The sequence below is a fragment of the Alosa alosa genome, chromosome 18 (assembly GCF_017589495.1).
Source record: "Alosa alosa isolate M-15738 ecotype Scorff River chromosome 18, AALO_Geno_1.1, whole genome shotgun sequence".
NCBI lineage: Eukaryota > Metazoa > Chordata > Actinopteri > Clupeiformes > Clupeidae > Alosa > Alosa alosa.
In genome coordinates this window covers 31,699,272-31,717,171 of record NC_063206.1, presented here as the reverse complement: position 1 = coordinate 31,717,171, position 17,900 = coordinate 31,699,272, and the positions used below count along the sequence as shown (strand labels likewise).

The window sequence follows — 17,900 nt, the reverse complement described above, 5'->3', positions numbered from 1 at the left end:
GGCCACCCCTGAAGTTTTGGAGACTGACATGTTGTCTCTCTTACCATCATAATTTGCAATGTAATAATTCAACTCTAACTGTAAACTAGAAATGCATCTCCAAGGAGCTGCAAGAGTGGGCTTGATCAGGTGCAGGTCGCCAAAAGGATTGCAACAGTACTTCATTTTTGAAAATTGGGCACACAAATCAAAAGTTGTCTGCATTAACGCAACATCCAATAAGCCAAAACACATAAATAAAGTGGTTGCTATGCTGGTTGCTTAATCATGCATGTTCGGGTCCCATTATAGTGGTGGTTGGTAGTTTATTGCTAGGGTAATTAATTAAATAGGGTAATAAGCATAGTTGCTAGGGCGTTGTTAGGGTAAATAAGGTGGTTGCTAAAGTGTTGCTATGCAAAATAACATGGTTGCTGTGGTGGTTGCTAGGGTAATCATGTTGGTTTCTATGGTGGTTGCTAGGTTGATATTATAGTGGTGGTTGCTAGGGTAATTAGGGTGGTTGCTAGGGTACATATGGTGGTTGCTATGTAAAATAACAGTTGTTATGGTCGTTGCTAGGGTAATCATATTGGTTGCTATGGTGGTTGCTAGGTTGATATTATAGAGGTGGTGGCTAGGTTGTTGCTAGGGTAATTAAGATGGTTGCTAGGGCGTTGCTAGGACATATGGTTGTTGCTATGCTAAATAACGTGGTTGCTATGCTGGTTGCTAGGGTAATCAGGTTCGTTGCTAGGTTGACATTATAGTGGTGGTTGCTAGGCTGTTGCTAGGGTAATTAAGATGGTTGCTAGGGCGTTGCTAGTGTAGATATGGTCGTTACTATGCTAAATAATGTGGTTGCTATGCTGTTTGCTGGGGTTAAAGCCAAACCATGTGTATACAGGTCATGTACATGGTCTACTGTGGATCTACAAAGATCTGTTTGACATAGATTGGCTTTTAAAAAAAGATTGGACATGTTTTACATGACCTTTACAACTGGTGTTGGCTAGGCACGGAACTCTGCTTCATTCAAGGATTCCAATGGTACCTCATTTTTTGAAAATCGGACATACGGGTCAAAAGTTACATGCACACGTCTTCACAGACACAGACAGCCCAGCCTAGCCCAGCTTCATAATTAGGCAGCTGCCATATGGCTTAGAACTCTGCCAGGTGCAAGCAATCAAGACTTACAGCGTGTCCTAACCGGATCCGAGCGAGCGAATATCTTGTAGCATTCGGTGTTATTTGTCTACACTGAATCCGCAGATATTATATATTTTTACTAAGGAATATGACAAAAATAGTAAAGCACAGTGACTTGGATAAGTAACTTTAATCTGATTACTGGTTTGGAAATAGTAGCATGTTAGATTACTCGTTACCGAAAAAAGAGGTCAGAATAGAGTAACATGTTACTAAGTAATGCGTTACTGGCATCACTGAACAGGATACACCGGTTCGGGCCTGAACTTTTAGAGTTGGAATCATGTTGATAGCTCAAACGCTCTAGGAGCAGTAGTCCGCACAAAAAGTGGGTGGATAGAATAATATGTGGGTCATTCTTTAATTCAGGGTACATTTCCCGTCTCCATGATAAAAATTTAGTTATTATCAAAAAAAATAATCTTTATGGAATCAATTTTGAACAATTATGCTAATAAAACACCATTTCACCAGTAACATTGCTTTATATTTATTTTAGACCCAATTTATTCACAAAATATTAACTAAATTACTTATACACCCCATATTATTGACTGTCTCCGACTACAGAGTCATGCATTCAACTTGACTAAACATGATGTTATCAAGTCTAACAATCTATTTTTTGGAGATTATGCAATTATTATTGATTATGATTATTATCTGTATTATGCAAGATTTAAGTTTAAAAAATATATCATTTTGGTCCATCTCAAAGTTCTTGTAAACTTTGTTATAAAACTGCTTAAAATCTACAGACTTTGAATATGAAGCATGCTGCCTACACAGAGAGATGTCAATTCCTCGGACAGGAAACTTTGGAAAGGCAGTGAGATATGTTAAGCTTCTTCCATCATTAATTTGAACAAAATGTACAAAATGATTTGTCAACTCTGTTATGCGTTATTGGAGTGAAACTCTCACTCAATTTTTAAAAAACAATAATATGATTAAAAGCCATTCTAGTTTTATACATACCATGCAGTAACTAGTTTGAGGTTAGGATGTGGAGCTAAGCCACAAAATGATGTGAAATGTCAACTCTGTTATCGTCAACTCTGTTTGCACCTCTTGGAAACTTTTATTATTATTTCAGGACAAAAAGTATCAATCTTATCAGATTCAAAGTGCTATAGTGACTGTAGAGACAAAAGTTATCATAGGGAAGGCATAATTTAAAAATGTATCACATTTGCTAAATATATATACTGTAATTTGTCTCTAACAGAGTTGACAGATTTTTCTGTTATTACATATTTTTTTAAAAATAAATACTTGAAGTCTTAATTATAAAAACTCATTACATTTTTTTGGTTTCTTTCTACACTTTAAATGTACCCTGAATTATAGAATAACCCATGTATACTTAAGAAGAACAATAGTGGGCTTGCTTGATCAAACCCACTAATAACTGAATATGGGCATTTTACCCATATACCTATATTTTATTACAATCTCCTGACTTAAAGAGGTCAAAGCACTTCCCCATTTATTTGAATTTTGTCTTTTCCATGTTGAAAGTTCATGGACACTCTTCATTAAAAACAAGCTTCAATTCCATTTTGCCAATATTTATTTTCTCAGTTGGATTCTTACTCATTGTTTTCATTTTGAGATTAACATAAATCACCAAATGGTGTTTTTTTATATACTACACATCTTTTCACTGAATTGTACCATGGTTGCCAGTCAATGTGGAGGGTGCTGTATGTGTAACCATTCTCATCCTCCATATTTGGATCATCTAAACTCCTGTCTTACACCAGCAGTAATTGGCATGCATTTTATTATAGTCCATATCCAATATAGTTTATTTGTTTATTGTAGACTCCTGAATAGGCATTCTACTTGATAAATATTATTGTCGCTTTGTTACTCAAACAGAGGGGTATTCCATCAACCCAGTCAATGAAGGCGGCACTTAACAGAAATAGCATGGCTTGAACTAGCGTAGACTTTCACTTGGGGCTGAAGTCATTCCATTAACTCAAGTTAGCTGCATAGCTGAGGATATATGTTGTAAAATTAAGGCAATACTACAGGATTTCTGTTTGATTTACAATCTACAGGATTGTCATCGAAAGTCATCAAATTGAACATCAAGAGAAAAAAATTAGATAGTTGCCTACATTTATTGGAAAAATTAGACCTGAAAGCAAATTTCAACAACAATGATCAAGGTTTGAAATCAATTGCGAGTTTGTCTTCACTCTTGAACAAAACAAGTGAAGAAATAGTATAAACTCAAAACAAACTTGGCATAGGCTATTCAAAATTATAGGCTATAGCCTACGTTCTTAGATTAAAAGGGTTCACTCCAAATTATTGTCTAGGTGTAGGTGGTCAGAAAAGAAATTGGTATCAACGTAATATAGCCTATTGTCTCCTATGAGTCTCATAGTTCTGCCAAAGTAAAGTAAATAGTAAAGTAAATTTAATTTATAGAGCACATTTAAAACAGTTTCCACTGACCAAAATGCTGCACAGAGGATATGGCTAAAAAATAAAAAAAATAAAAGCAAATCAGAACAAGCAAAATATAAAAGGCAAGCACAGAGAGAAGCAAGACAAATACAGAAATACAATAGACAAATAGACAGCCCTAAACAAATAAATAGCAACAGTACAGAAGACACTTGAATATGAAGAAGAGAGGAGAGAGATGGACAGCTAGGAGGAGGTCTGAAATATATGAGGGAGCCTTATAAACAATCAGAAGGACTTTGAAGTGGACCCTAAAGCTAATGGGGAGCCAGTGTAAGGAGGCCAGAACAGGGGTGATGTGTTGGTATTTCTTGGTGCCAGTAAGCATCCTAGCAGCTGCATTTTGTACCAATTGCAGACGAGAAAGTTGGGACTGGGGGAGACCAAGATAAAGGGAGTTGCAATAATCTAACCGGGATGTAACAAATGCATGAATTACTGTTTCTAAGTCCATGGAAGACAGAGAGGGTTTGAGATGGGAAATAATTCTCAGCTGATGGAAGCGACTCTTGATAACAGAACTAATCTGCCTTTTAAAACAGAGCTCTGAATCAAGGATGACACCTAGATTTTTGGCATGTGGCTTGACAAAAGGTGGGCTAATTTTCCTTCAATCAGGGGTCTAGCTTTAGAAGGACCAAAAATGATGACCTCTGTCTTATTATCATTTAGCTGAAGGAAGTTATTATTCATCCAGCACTTAATATCCTGGAGACAATCTAGAAGAGGCTGAATGGATCAGATCTTAAGGGCAGGTATAGCTGGGTGTCATCAGCATAGAAGTGAAAAGAGATGTCACATTGCCGGATGATGTCACCAAGGGGGAGCATGTATAAACAGAACAGTAAAGGGCCCAAAATGGAGCCTTGCGGGACCCCATAGGAAACAGGAGCTGAGGAGGAAGAGGAGAAACCAAGGGATACTGAGAAGGTTCTGTGTCTGAGGTAGGAGCTGAACCAAAGTAGTGCTGTCCCCTTTATGCCTACCCAGTCCTCAAGACGGGTAAGGAGGGTGTAGTGGTCCACAGTATCAAACGCTGCGCTGAGGTCCAATAAAACCAGGATTGCATTTTGACCTGAATCTAGATTGAGAAGCAGATCATTGGTGACTTTTAGCAGAGCCGATTCAGTACTGTGGAGTGTTCTAAAACCTGACTGGAAGGGCTCAAGGATGTTATGCTCAGTCAGGAAGGGAAGCAACTGGGCCAGCACTACTTTCTCCAGTACCTTGGAAAGGAAAGGGAGTTTAGAGATGGGGCGGTAGTTATTCAAAGAATTTGCATCCAGATTGGGCTTTTTAAGCAGGGGTTGGACCACCGCATGCTTAAAGCAGGCAGGGACAGCACCAGATGTCAAAAAGGAGTTGATAACTAGCTGTATGGAAGGGCCCAACACATCAAAGGCATCTTTCAAGATAGGAGAGGGGACAACATCACCAGGGGAAGATGTGGGTTTCATAAAAAAAGTTTTTTTTGTGGAAAAAAATGTTTATACTTACTCTACTACTTTAATAGAATAGTTAATGTAACCATCTTTTTGGACTCGTTTTCCGACTGATGGGATTTTTTTGCAACAGAGCTTGATTAAGCTTGAACGTTAACCTGCTACGGACCAGGTTAGTTCTGTGGCATAAGTTCCCATAGTTACCAAGCTGGGATTCACGTAAACCACACTAATGGAACGGAACTCTCACTAAAATTAGCGAGACTTATCGAAATAAGCCAGGTTTAGCCTTTAGCGAGGTTGATGGAATACCCCTCGGGAAAGTCAGTTGAACATTCTCAATGCAACCTGGGAGAGCATACTCTGTAGACTGTTAATGTGAGTTTAGGGTACCATGATCTGGTCACTAATAAATAAGCCTAAAGCTTCTCCAACAATTGACAGAAAACACACTGGCTGACATAAGCATAAAAATGCTTTGCCATAAAAAAATTACCTACACCATGATGAAACAAAATAGTATCAGCATCTTCAACATATAGAACAAAATGATTCATACCCCTGGAAAATATTGATTTAATGTTGTTTGTTCTGACATGGCTAAAGGTTATAAGACAATGTGGTAGAAGCCTCTCCATGTCCCCACAATGATTCTATACCACACCTTTTTAGCAGCAACCTGAGTTTTGAGGAATGAACGATTATTTGCCATCACTCTGACAAGGCGCTACATTAAGAGTTTTGGATGAATAGATCTGGCAGTCTGCCGAGAGACCTGTATTGGACCATTAAACCACACAATGATCCAAAACATACAGCCAAACAAGGCAAGAAATGGTTAACAGAGAATAATATCAACATTTTAGAGTGGCCCAGCCAGAGTACAAACCTCAATCCATCAAAAAAGTGAGCACAACGTTAATGCTAAATGGTAAATGTAGAGAGAACCAACGTTTAATGGTTAAATATGGTAACTTACCATGGTAACTTGAATTTGGCCCAAAGCAGCCGGGCATAACCACACAAATCACATGCTGCTGTCCTCCTAACCATGCTATGAATTGCATCATGTTAATATTTGCTGTTTCTATTGTCTCATCATCTATGTTTTTTAAACAACATCAATGTAAAGTTAATGTGTTAGGTGATTGATGAAGTGGAGCAGTTTATTATTAAGGAACAATTAGCATGCTAGTAATGGTATTTTACACACTAACACAAGGTTAACTTCACTGCAAGTTTATAACTATTGACCAATCTTGAGACTAGGCCACCTTATCAGGGACGTCAGGGGAGGAGCAGGAGGTGGGGGTCACCAATCTTTTCTAATGAAAATATGTTATGAATGTAAAATAAAAATATAAAATAAATTTGAACTGTCCCAACTGTCCTACTTATCTGTACTTCCTTTAATTGCGCAATCCTACTGAAACTGAATTAAGCGCAGGCAATGCTGTCTCTCATTGGTGTCACCAATATATGTTTTTACATCCATTATTTGTATGTCCTCGCCTTCCATGGTTGGCATTGCACATATCGCCATATCTTTTAATCTCGTTTGGTATATTCAGAATGTCTTACAGTCATAGAGTGAATGACAGTGGAATGAATCTGTTTCAAATTTAATTAGAAACCATTGCAAAAATGTTTTGCTAAATTGTTCAAATGTGCATAGGTAGTCCAGAGGTTTAAAACCCATTTCCAGGGGGGCTGGGGAGAGCTACGGAAAAGTAGCCAACTGCCCAGATGTTAGCTGAATTAATGTATTAGCTAATAAGAATGTATGGTATTTGTAGCGGCTGTAGCCTAATGTCATGAGTCGATATGATGCTAAGTTGTGAAAACCTTAATTAGTAAACTAATTCATGTAAAATTGCAAGTGAGGGCCCCAGCCGTGGCGCAACTGGCTGGGGCGACCCGGGTTCGGTTCCCGCCCCGTGGGCCTTTCCGGATCCCACTTACTTCCTGTCACTCTCCACTATCCTGTCGCATTAAAAAAAAAAAAAAAAAAAAAAATTGCAAGTGAGCAATACACCAAAAAACTCACACACACACTCATCTCTCTCTCCCTCTCTCGCATACACGCACCCGGCGTTAGGTTAGGCTACCTCACCAAATACAGTGGGCATTACTTCAAATTGGCCAGCTTCACTCGAGTATCCGCACGTGACCTCAAGCGGGATCACACGACTTTAATTTGTATTTTTCCAGTGACGCTGCAACAACCCAAACAACCGCCAGATGGCTCTGGTGAGCAGGGTATCTCGTAAAAAGAAATGGAGCCTGGAAAACCCTAGACAGACTTCACTACAGACTTTAGCAGACTGGTTTAGAAATAATTTATTTGCCAGAAATATGCCTGCCCTGCCCTAATAAAGAAATATTTGGTTAACTGCAAGTGAATCCCGTTTGCAGCCGTAGAAGAAACGCGGGACAAATGAAATATTCCGGTTTTTCTCCGAGTGCAACGATGATAGACAGACATCATTTGGACAAAATATAGAGCATATTAACCTCCGTTGCTCAGCCAAATGCCTTCCTGTTACGTCCTGTTATCATGGAGTTACAGGCGATAAACGAAGTTTACTTCATTAGCGGTTTATTTATTTTTTTCATTTAAAGGTTTGACTTTATGCTTATTCAGTAGAGCATTTAGTGCTCTCCCCAATCCCAGACGTTCACATTGCATGTTTGTTTGTAATGGATGCAAAACAGCCTATAATGCTAAATGTCTATGGCGGGACACTATGTCTATGGTGCATGCTATTTCCATAACCGCGAGATACGCGCTTCACCATGACGGCAATGAGTTGTTAACAGACATGAACCAAGACATATAGCCCAGCACCAATCTATCTAAAATAACACATACTTGAAGTACCATTCATCATAGGTGCCGATTTATGTTTGTTATTTACTTTTAAGTGACTTGGGCTAGTTTACAGCATGACATTTGTTGTGCTTATTAATACATTGCACTTAACTCATTGAATGCCAAGCTGTTTTCGGAAGCTTTGTCCTAGAGTGCCAGCAATCTAGACCATTGTTGATGATTTTTGTACAGCCACAGCATATTCTGTGTTATAGCTATGAACACATACAATGGCTCGTTTGAAAGGTGAGACTTTAAGCTCTGGTGCAAACCGTGTATTTCTACACGCCTCTGTTCCTGAGAAATCCCAAGCTAGTTTTAATCAAAATCGCTGTTTTTTTTTTCTAGAAATGGAGATATAACGTCTTTCATGAAAAATGAAGTGTTGACTGTAAAGTTTCCAGGAAGTGACCTAGCGAGACTGCCACCTAGTGATAGACCCACGAAAATGACCTGGTTTTGAGCTGACGTGCATGAGTCACTGATTCGACCCAAAGCGGCAACCGAGTTATGATAAAATGTCCAGATAAAATGTCCAGATTGTGCGTTTTCATGAGTTTTCGATCGTCATATATTTCATTTCCATTCATCACAGAGTTCCCAAAATCACATATAAGGTGTGTTAGAGTAATTTAAAAAAAAAAACTAAAAACGTAATATTACGTTTTTGGCACTCAACGCATGGGAAGGAAAAACGTAATATTACGTTTTCGGCATTCAATGAGTTAATAACGCAAAATTATTTTGTATCCGATTACTTGATTAATCAATTAAATAATCACTAGAATACTCGATTTCAAAAAGAATCGATAGCTGCAGCCCTATTTGACATATGTCAAATATGAACAAGGTTGTCATGTATGGATTCCTAAGACTCAAAGCTTTGAGATGGTGTATAATATGACTATACTACATAACAATAAGTGCATAAAATTGATTTAGAATGCTGGGGGAGGTGGGGGAGGCGTCCTGTGGGTATTCCAGTGCACCCAGACTGGAAGACTATTTGCTGTTTATGGACTATGATTATATCGGTTACTAATGCTGTCACCATTGGGGATACATATTAAGCAGAGACAGGGATATGAAGACCAGAAGGGGCTTAGATAAACCCCAGTAAATCTCACCCTGCTCATGTCTGCAGAAATCTTGTAAGCTGTCTAACTGCTCGTCTGCTGTAAGACTCCTAAATAGATGTCACTTTCCTTTAACAGCACTGCTTTCATGACCTTTACCCCATTTTTTTCTTTCAAAAACCACAATACTATAAATACATCCCAAATGATTAACTAATTAAAAACATGTAACTGAATTAAACAGAACAGACAGAACTAGATTTAGACCCCTTGAAAATTAATAATTTTTGTTCTATAAGCTTTATTTGAAGACATTTTAGTTGAATTGTGTACTATAAATTAATGAGCTTGGTACAAAACAGAAACTGATAAATTGCAATGATGCTAAGGAAATGTTCAATTGAAGACTCAGGAATCAGGTTTGAATATAACAAGGGAATACAAAGGACAACTAATGCCATTGTCCTTAAGCACGGCCTTTAAGCCTGTTAATCCTAAAACTGCTCCAGTGGCTTTGCCCCTTCAGCTATCTCTGTGTACTTGCAACCTGTCAATATGTTCTTTCGAAGCATTGCTAGAATGTGGGCTTCAGTTGATGATACAAACTACTGGAAATCTATTGTACTAATTTAATGTTGCCACAATACGTAGTATTGTTGGATTTATTATTGAGAAAAAAAATCCTACTGAGAATGCCTATGTGATCTAGATTGATTTATAAACTTTAAAAGTCAGTTCACATCTTTAAGTTGATTTGGAGGTAATAAAAGTCACTAATAAAGTTAATAATAAAAGTTTGGAACTTTAAGCTGATTTGGAGGTAATAAAAGTCATGACAATATTTTAATGAACCGATTTGATATTTCAATTACAGGTTCTGCTCAAAATCTACAGTATGTACTACGTTCTCCAGCCTCAGTGGTCTCATCTTTGATCCTGTTGCATTTCTGCCAGTAGCTGTAGGTCATTGTTCCTTAGATAAACATTAAGTCCCAATCTATCCCCTTAGAGAGTCTGATTAACACACGTCAGAGGTTGTAAAACCGGGGTATAATCCAAGTCTGGGATAAAAATATCTGTGGATAGAAGTCAAGAGGACCAATTGGACTAGGACTCTGACTAGCAAGTAATGAGTAATCCCTGCTTAAATAGTGTTACACGGGGACCGAGGCAACACAGTGAAAGTGTGTTCACTCCAACTGCTCGCAACTGTGGTACTCATACACGACAGTTAGTCAGAGAAACATACCACAGTGTAAATCCAAGGACAACAACAGTATAACAGGACAGTCGGCACTCCAGGATGAATTTCGCTGCTCAGATTTTCTATGCAAATTATATCGGTGATGGGTCACCAAAGCGAGTGGAATTCAGCGACAATGAAGAGTATGACCCCTTCTGGCAAAGGTGGGAGAAAACAGACACAGAATCCTTTCCTCTTGTCTTCTGCTCCAAATCTAAATGTTTTATAGTTTGCCGGAGATTACATAATCAACATAGAAACCTCCTTTTTAGTTTCTTTAGTACATTTTCCCCAGTGTCCTCTTCCTCCCTCTCTTCTTATTCTTATTTGAAGAATAAGAACCACCACTTCCTAAATATCTGTATAAACCAAGTCTGTTGTATCCTTTGCTGAACATCTTACCTCTCCCAAACCCCTCAAGGGTACTGGCCAGAGGCCAACACATCTCTGTTAATAGTACCCCAAAACAATTACTGAGTTCCAGAGTGCAAAACTCTTTTATTGACTTGTATAGTAGATGTGTTTAATTTGGTTATGTACCATCATTGCCTTTCTATCCAGATACCCAGACAAAACATGATCAGACAGTTCGGGTAAAACAAAGATCTGTACATTGATGTGTAGAGGAAGTGGTAACAATATTCAGTCTCTAAGACACAGGTCAAAATAAATGAATGATACGAAAGTGAGACTTTGAAGATAGGAAACCAGAGATCTCTCAGAGTGGCAACTGAAAAGTCCAAGCATCCATGGTGTTCTGAGATAGACTATAAGGCTCCTCAAATGGTTCACTTACCGGAGCTAACAATGTAGTTCTCTACCGATGTACATACAAACTCAGCTGTCTCTCAGCTGTACATACATTTGTAACTAAATGTATAAAGCCTCATTGACCAGCGATGGTAAAACATTTTTAAATTAGAATGATGATGAATTCTGGAATGATGAGCAACTAGTTGCAAGGGTTATCCTGTATTGTAAGCAGTTAAACTTCATATAATTAGACAATAGAAGGACACCGATCTACTAAGCATGTGTATTCAGACATCCTCTTTTGTAGTGTAGTTTTCGTTAGCCCAGTAGATTTTGTATTTCCTCACAATTATATGGGTCACTTTACAACAGCATTTATGGTATATTATTTAATTTTTAAATTAGGTATAATGCTTTATACCCAAGATTCTCCTTTTTCTCATGCATTCTACAGGCTGTCAAAGTAGCATGCTATTTGTTACTTGGTACAATACTTTGAGAGGTAAAGGTTGTGTGTATACTATAGTGTACATTGTTGTCTACACAAAGCATATGCATTTAGCAAATATGTGTAATAAATTTTAATATCGCTATATTTCAAAATCTCACAATCACAGCAAGGAAGAGCGTTTAAGCCCCAAGAAAATAACTACCTCAGCCCAAGATGGTCATTGTGAGAAGAAATGCCCCGTCAGCAATGGTGCTGTGGGCCGTCGACCTACACTCATTTGTCCTGAACGTCTTAAGGACTTTGGTGCAGAGGAATACCTCAATGGGGATGTAAAATTTTCTGAATCTAAGGTGGCGAAGGCACCAGAGATACAACTAATGTGCCCAGTCAAGCCGAGCAAAAAGTGTGGCAGTGTGTGCACATCCACAATCAACCTTCCTGCTGAGTACCTTCGCTTTGAAGAGATTAGCATGGCAGCATTTAAAATTCAGCCAGGGGTGCAAAAGACGCCATGCACAGTAAGTCAACCTCTGATTCAACTATACTGTGATCCCTTAACAATATGAATGTAAATACAACTAAAAGCAGCCTATATCTAAAGACCACGAGAAAAGCATAACATGCATGCTATTATATCAGTGATACAAGCAAATACGTCAAACAAGCTTTTCTTTCAGCTTTTGAGCCACTTACTATCTGAACCTCTCTAAACTCACTTGAGCATATAACTTCAAATGCAGCAAATGACATAATAAAAAAGCCTCATAGTATGTTATTCTGTCTTACAGTACTCTAGGTTGTCCAAGCAATATGGCATGGAGATCTTCATGAAAAAGGAACACCTGAACTATACTGGATCTGTGAAAGAGAGAGGAGTACTTCACCTCCTTACCTCCCTAAAACCAGTAAGTCAGTTGTAAAGTATTGACCTTTCAGGTAAATTGACAAGTCTCTGCTTCAGAATCAGCAGCCAAATGACTACCTAGCTAGAGTTGTTTGTGTCCAAATAGGCTTATGCCATCACCAGCCAGGATTAAGAGATTGCCTACTCGTTTTATTTATTTACAGAACATAGTGATTGGAAAAGTCGACACAACTCAATGAAGCCATCTTGGATGAAATAAGCTATATCACTTAACTGTTATATTTTTTAGTTTAATGAAGCACATGGAATAGGTAGGCTACACACAAACTTCTTTTTAAATCATTGTCAATTTTTGAATATAGCCGGCACAGACTACAAGTCTAGCAAATATGGTAAATATCTTATGCACCTCCACTATTATTATTATTGGAAAAATGTAACCTTTACTTCATCAGGAAACAACTATGCATTAGAGCAAAAATTATATACCATTGTTGTTGCCACCCCTAGAAAATCTTATAAAAAATGTAAGTGAAGCTTTTTCCCCCCATTCATCTTCAACTGTTTATTATGGAATATTCATTAAGCACAGACAGACTTTTTGTAATGTTTTTTAGAGGGGTTGGAATTTGTCATATTTATTGCGCAAGGATGTTAGATTCCATTGAGCTTCTGTAACTTGTGGTTTTTGTGGAACTGTGTCTACTGTACATAGCATTGTACAAGACTGCTGTAGGTTTACTTTCAATCCCACTTGTTATTGTGAAATTTTGTGTTGTTGTATTACTAATGTTTACTGAAGTTGTCATTAGTCAATGTCCAAAGTCCTGTAAAATAAAATTATAGTAAAATAGTAGTATAAAATAATAGTAATAACAATACAAAGTAGATCCTAAATTAAAATAATAATGATAAACTAGAAAATGTAATTTCGAGGAATTACCAGTGCATGAAAATGCAAAAGTTGTGATGTAAAATATCATGTATAGTTAAAATAGATAATGCAGAGGTGGTTACTAAGGTGATGCTAGGATAGACATGGTGGTTGCAAAGCTTAATAAAAGTTGATAGTTTTAAAGTAGACAGTTTAAAAGTTGAATGTTGATAAAGTGGTTGATAGACTGATAGTTTAATGCATGTTGATAGGCAAATCGTTTAATGGATGTTGATTGGCAGATAGTTTAATGGATGTTGATAGACAGATAGTTTAATGGCTGTGTATAGGTAAATAGTTGGTGATAACTGACAGTTGGAATGGCTGAAGTTAATTTTTTTTTTAACTAATGTTGCTAATTAGCTAACTATGCTAACAGTATGCTAACAGTGTTATGCAAGTTAACTGACAGTTGGAATGGCTGAAGTTATTTTTTTTTAACTAATTAGCTAACTATGCTAACAATGTAAACAATATTTAGCTAACTTAGCTAACTTAGGCAATGTTTGCTAGCAGTTATGCTAATAATGGTTACTATGTTAACCATGTTACTTAGCTAATGTTTGGTAGCAGTTATGCTAACTATGCTAACAATGTTAACTAGCTAACTAGCTAGTGAGGACTTATTTTGAAACAGTTTTAGGCAGAGGAAACAGTTGGCGAGAGTCATAGTTGATGATAACTGACAGTTGGAATATCTGAACGGTTGAAGATAAATTAGATGCAGAAATTTTGGTTAGAAAAATAATAATAATAAGAAGAAGATGACTTCAGATAACAGAACAGTGCATGCACTATAACTGGAAAATGTAATTTCGAGGAAATTACCAGTGCATGAAAATGCTATTAACATAAAATGCAAAACAAACTTCTAGTTGGAAACAGTTGTGGGCAGAGGAAACAGTTGGCGGGAATCATATTTCATGACAACTGACAGTTGAAATGGCTGAACAGTTAAATAATTGAGTAGTTTAAATGATTTAATAGTGAATTATTGTAGTGAGAACATTTATTTTAAAACAGTGGGCAGAGGAAATAGTTGAACAGGATCTGTAGTCTTAAGAGAGCGAGATTGTATGCTTAAAGCCTGAGACAGAGTATATAGTTTAAAAGTTGAATGTAGATAGTGTAATGGATGTTAATAGACAGAAAGTTGAATGGATGTTGATAGGCAGATTGTTTAATGGATGTTGATAGATAGTTTAATGGATGGATGAGTGAATGGTTTGAAGAGGATGAATGGATAGAAAGTTGGATGGAATGTGCTTTATATCCTTGTAGAATGGAGAGACACTGAGAGAGTTGGCCTAGTTGAGCAGAAAGCAGTTGATACAGGTGCAATCAGTTTAACTGCCTCTTTGATTGGGTCTAGTTGAGCAGCTGCCCGTTGATACAGGTGCAAATCAATTTAATTATCCCAATTGTGATGTCATAGTGCCAATGCAAAGTCTATGGGGAAAAATAAGCTTGTTTTTTGTTAATATCTCAAAAAGTATAAAGTTTACAAAAGTGAAAAATACATTGCTCAAGTGTCCTTTTCAAGACCTATGTTACAAAGTATGAATTAAATTTCTATGTTAAACGGTTGAAGCTGAATTAGACGCAGACATTTGGTGGGAAGAAGAAGAAGAAGAAGACTTTGGATAACAGAATAGCGCATTTTCATGCACTGTAATGAAACCAAAAACAAAATCAAACAAAACCAGAACAAAAAGAAATACAAGGCAATAATCTAAAATCTAAAATATGGTAGTGGTGGGTGGTGGTGGGGGGGTAAAGAAAGCTTAAACTGAGTTAAAAGCTATAGAGTAGAAGTGGGGTTTGAGATGGGATTTAGTAGAGAAGGGGCCAGTCTAATGTGTGTGTGGGGTGGGGTGGGTAGTTAGTAGAAAAAGATCAGGGGCCGTATTCACAAAGCCGTTTATCTTACCACTAGGAGTACTCCTAAATCGCACTAAAAGATTTTAGCTAGGAGTTTTCTCTTAAAAGTTATTCACAAAGCCTTTCAGACCTACTCTTAGTAAGGAAAAATGACAACTCCTAAACGAAGAGTGAGTCTTCGTTGCTATGGATGACGTCATTACTCATGCACGAGCTTGACTGAAGTGACCACCTTGATTGGCTGATGATTGTAACGCGGGAATGATTCCAAACACCTCCCTTACGATGATGAGTGACAGGTGACAGGTCTGAGAATGCGTGCGCTACACAAGTAGTGCGAAGGACAGAAAATGATGAATAACTGAATAAAAAGGCCTAGCCTAAATGAATAAAGAGTTACGTCAACTTTGGGCAGAACCCAATATCTGTTCCTAAATGTGTAGGCCTACATAAAGTTCTACTATGGAGGACATAACAGGTATTTCTTTTGTGCTCTTTATTATAAAAAATGCCACAAACAGAGCACTTGACAAGAAAACATTGGGCTTATAGGCTTCAACACCACCACTAAAGTCCTATGTAACAATATCAAATAACATAGCCTTACTACATCTTAGGCATATAGGTGAACACAAAATATATGAGGGCTTATTTTATAGCCTTATACTCTTTCATTAAACAGGCGCTCCTCCGAAATTTGGTGCAAAGCTAGTGCAAATCGTATTAATAGGCTGGCAGTTGAGTTAACGGCAGTAGACAAAATCAGGGGACAGTGTAGGCTAGGCTACAACTCACATACTAACACTCACATTCCTCCCCTTAGTTTCAACGAGTTCGAAGTAATGTCAATAGGCTACCTCCATCCCTCAGAAGTTAGCGTTGGCTGTGTCTCGCTTGCTATGATTGCTCTTCATTGCCACCAGCCTCTGTCACGTACTGTGTGGAGCTATAATTGCACTTCATGCTACCAGCCTCTGTCACGTAGGCTGCCGTCTGTGGAGCTTGTGCCTATTGCGCAAGCACGCAGCTGAGAAAGCAGCGTCGCTGTCAAATCTGTCCCTGGGAAAAGTAACGTTGCGCCGATATGAAAAAGGAACTACGTTACGTTACCAAATTTTCAGTAGTAACGCGTTACACTACTTTTTACTCGAAAAAGTAGTTACGTTACTGTAACTCGTTACTTTGTAACGCGTTACACACAACACTGGTTAGGAGGCGAGCTGCTGCATTTTTAACCAATTGCAAGTGGGAAAGGGAGGCCTGGCTGAGACCAACATATAAAGAGTTACAGTAGTCCAGCCTACAGTAGTTGTTATGAAGGCAGGCAGTTATGAAGTCCACAAATGTCAGGAAAGGCTTGATTTTAGATATATTTCTTAACTGAATGAGATCCAGAGTTCCTTTGAGAAGAGAGTGTAAAGAAGGACAACCATCCGTGCAGCACTCCTCCAATCAGGCCTTTATGGTACAGTGGCCAGATGAAAGCCTTTTTTTGCCAGAGGCAGGGTTGCGAACTTTGGGTGTTTGGCTGGAGTGAGATTTTGTGAAGTCATAGTGAGTTTGTGTAAACATTTTCCCTAAACCTAATTTAAAAAATGTCTGTCCCCTGACTCTTTTGCTATGTATAATCCCTGATTTATGTAAAACAAAACTAATATAATGGAAAAGTTTCTTCAAATTGTACAATTATTGATTGCACTTGAAAACAAGACCAGTGTTTTTACCCCGTGGCATGGAAGGATTATGAGCCACTGGGCCCCTGGGCACAGACATAAAAGGGCCCCCCTGAAAAAGATAGTAGCTCAGCAATTCTAGGGGGGTCCGCAGGCATGCCCAGCTGGTAGAACTTTTTTACAAATAACCCCTTAAATGATGAAATGGACAGATTGAGACTTACAAATATGAATGTGTGTATGAGTGTACGTATGTATCAGGGATGGAAATAAAATATTTTTTCCACCTACCATTGTGGCTGGCGGTTTCCAAAATCTACCAGCCACTCAACTTTTTTTAGCCTATATCATCTAATTTTAATATTACATTTAGGCTATATTTAACATTTAACATTTATTTTCTATTTGGCCTGTTATGAAATCATGCATTGATCAATTAAAGCACACTTTTTTTAAGACACTTAAATACATGCATGCTTAGCATTTTGTGAAAATAAATCATTATGGCTACATAGACAAACTCTTAGCCATGAGCTGTATATCCTCTGATTTTAATATTTACAGATATATAGGTATTTAAGCACAGCTCAGTTTTAAGACACTTAGGGCTGTATTTTGGGCACCTGCGCATGGCGTAAAGTTTGTTATTCACCCGCAAAGTTTAATTCGGTATTTTGCACGTTTATTTTTTAAGCATTGCGCCCAGGGGTGTGGCAATTAACAACCTAGGGAGGGGCCTGGCGCGTTGTCTAAAAATCGCTATCATACACCACCTAAACCTGGTCAGAAGTCAATGGCGAGTTGTTCATAAGCTATTTTAAGAGCGCATGTCAACAGTCATATTGGCAGGTGCACGCACCATCCTTCTATCATTCATGAACGCACACCAGCGCACGTCCATGCAAAGCATTACAAATTGCACAGTTACAATGGGAAACATAATTAGAATAAAGATATTACGAAATACTGTACATCTCATAATGAGTAGTTATTCACCATCATTTGCAAATTGGTAATGACGGTTAAAAGTGTTAG

At 37.9% G+C, this 17,900-nt stretch overlaps 1 protein-coding gene across 2 annotated transcripts in view; it reads left to right on the top strand.

Moving 5' to 3' along the window:
* Nucleotides 1-10,255: 10,255 nt before the first annotated feature.
* LOC125312032 (serine racemase) overlaps nucleotides 10,256-17,900 on the top strand; it is a 64,436-nt gene continuing 56,791 nt past the window's right edge. For both annotated transcript variants that reach the window (XR_007196558.1, XM_048270484.1), the window contains exons 1-3: nucleotides 10,256-10,472; nucleotides 11,679-12,030; nucleotides 12,301-12,417. Coding sequence is in view for 1 of the 2 variants with exons in the window: in XM_048270484.1 (XP_048126441.1) it covers nucleotides 10,369-10,472; nucleotides 11,679-12,030; nucleotides 12,301-12,417 (573 nt within the window). In the remaining variant the exon portion in view is untranslated. The remainder of the gene's footprint in view (nucleotides 10,473-11,678; nucleotides 12,031-12,300; nucleotides 12,418-17,900) is intronic.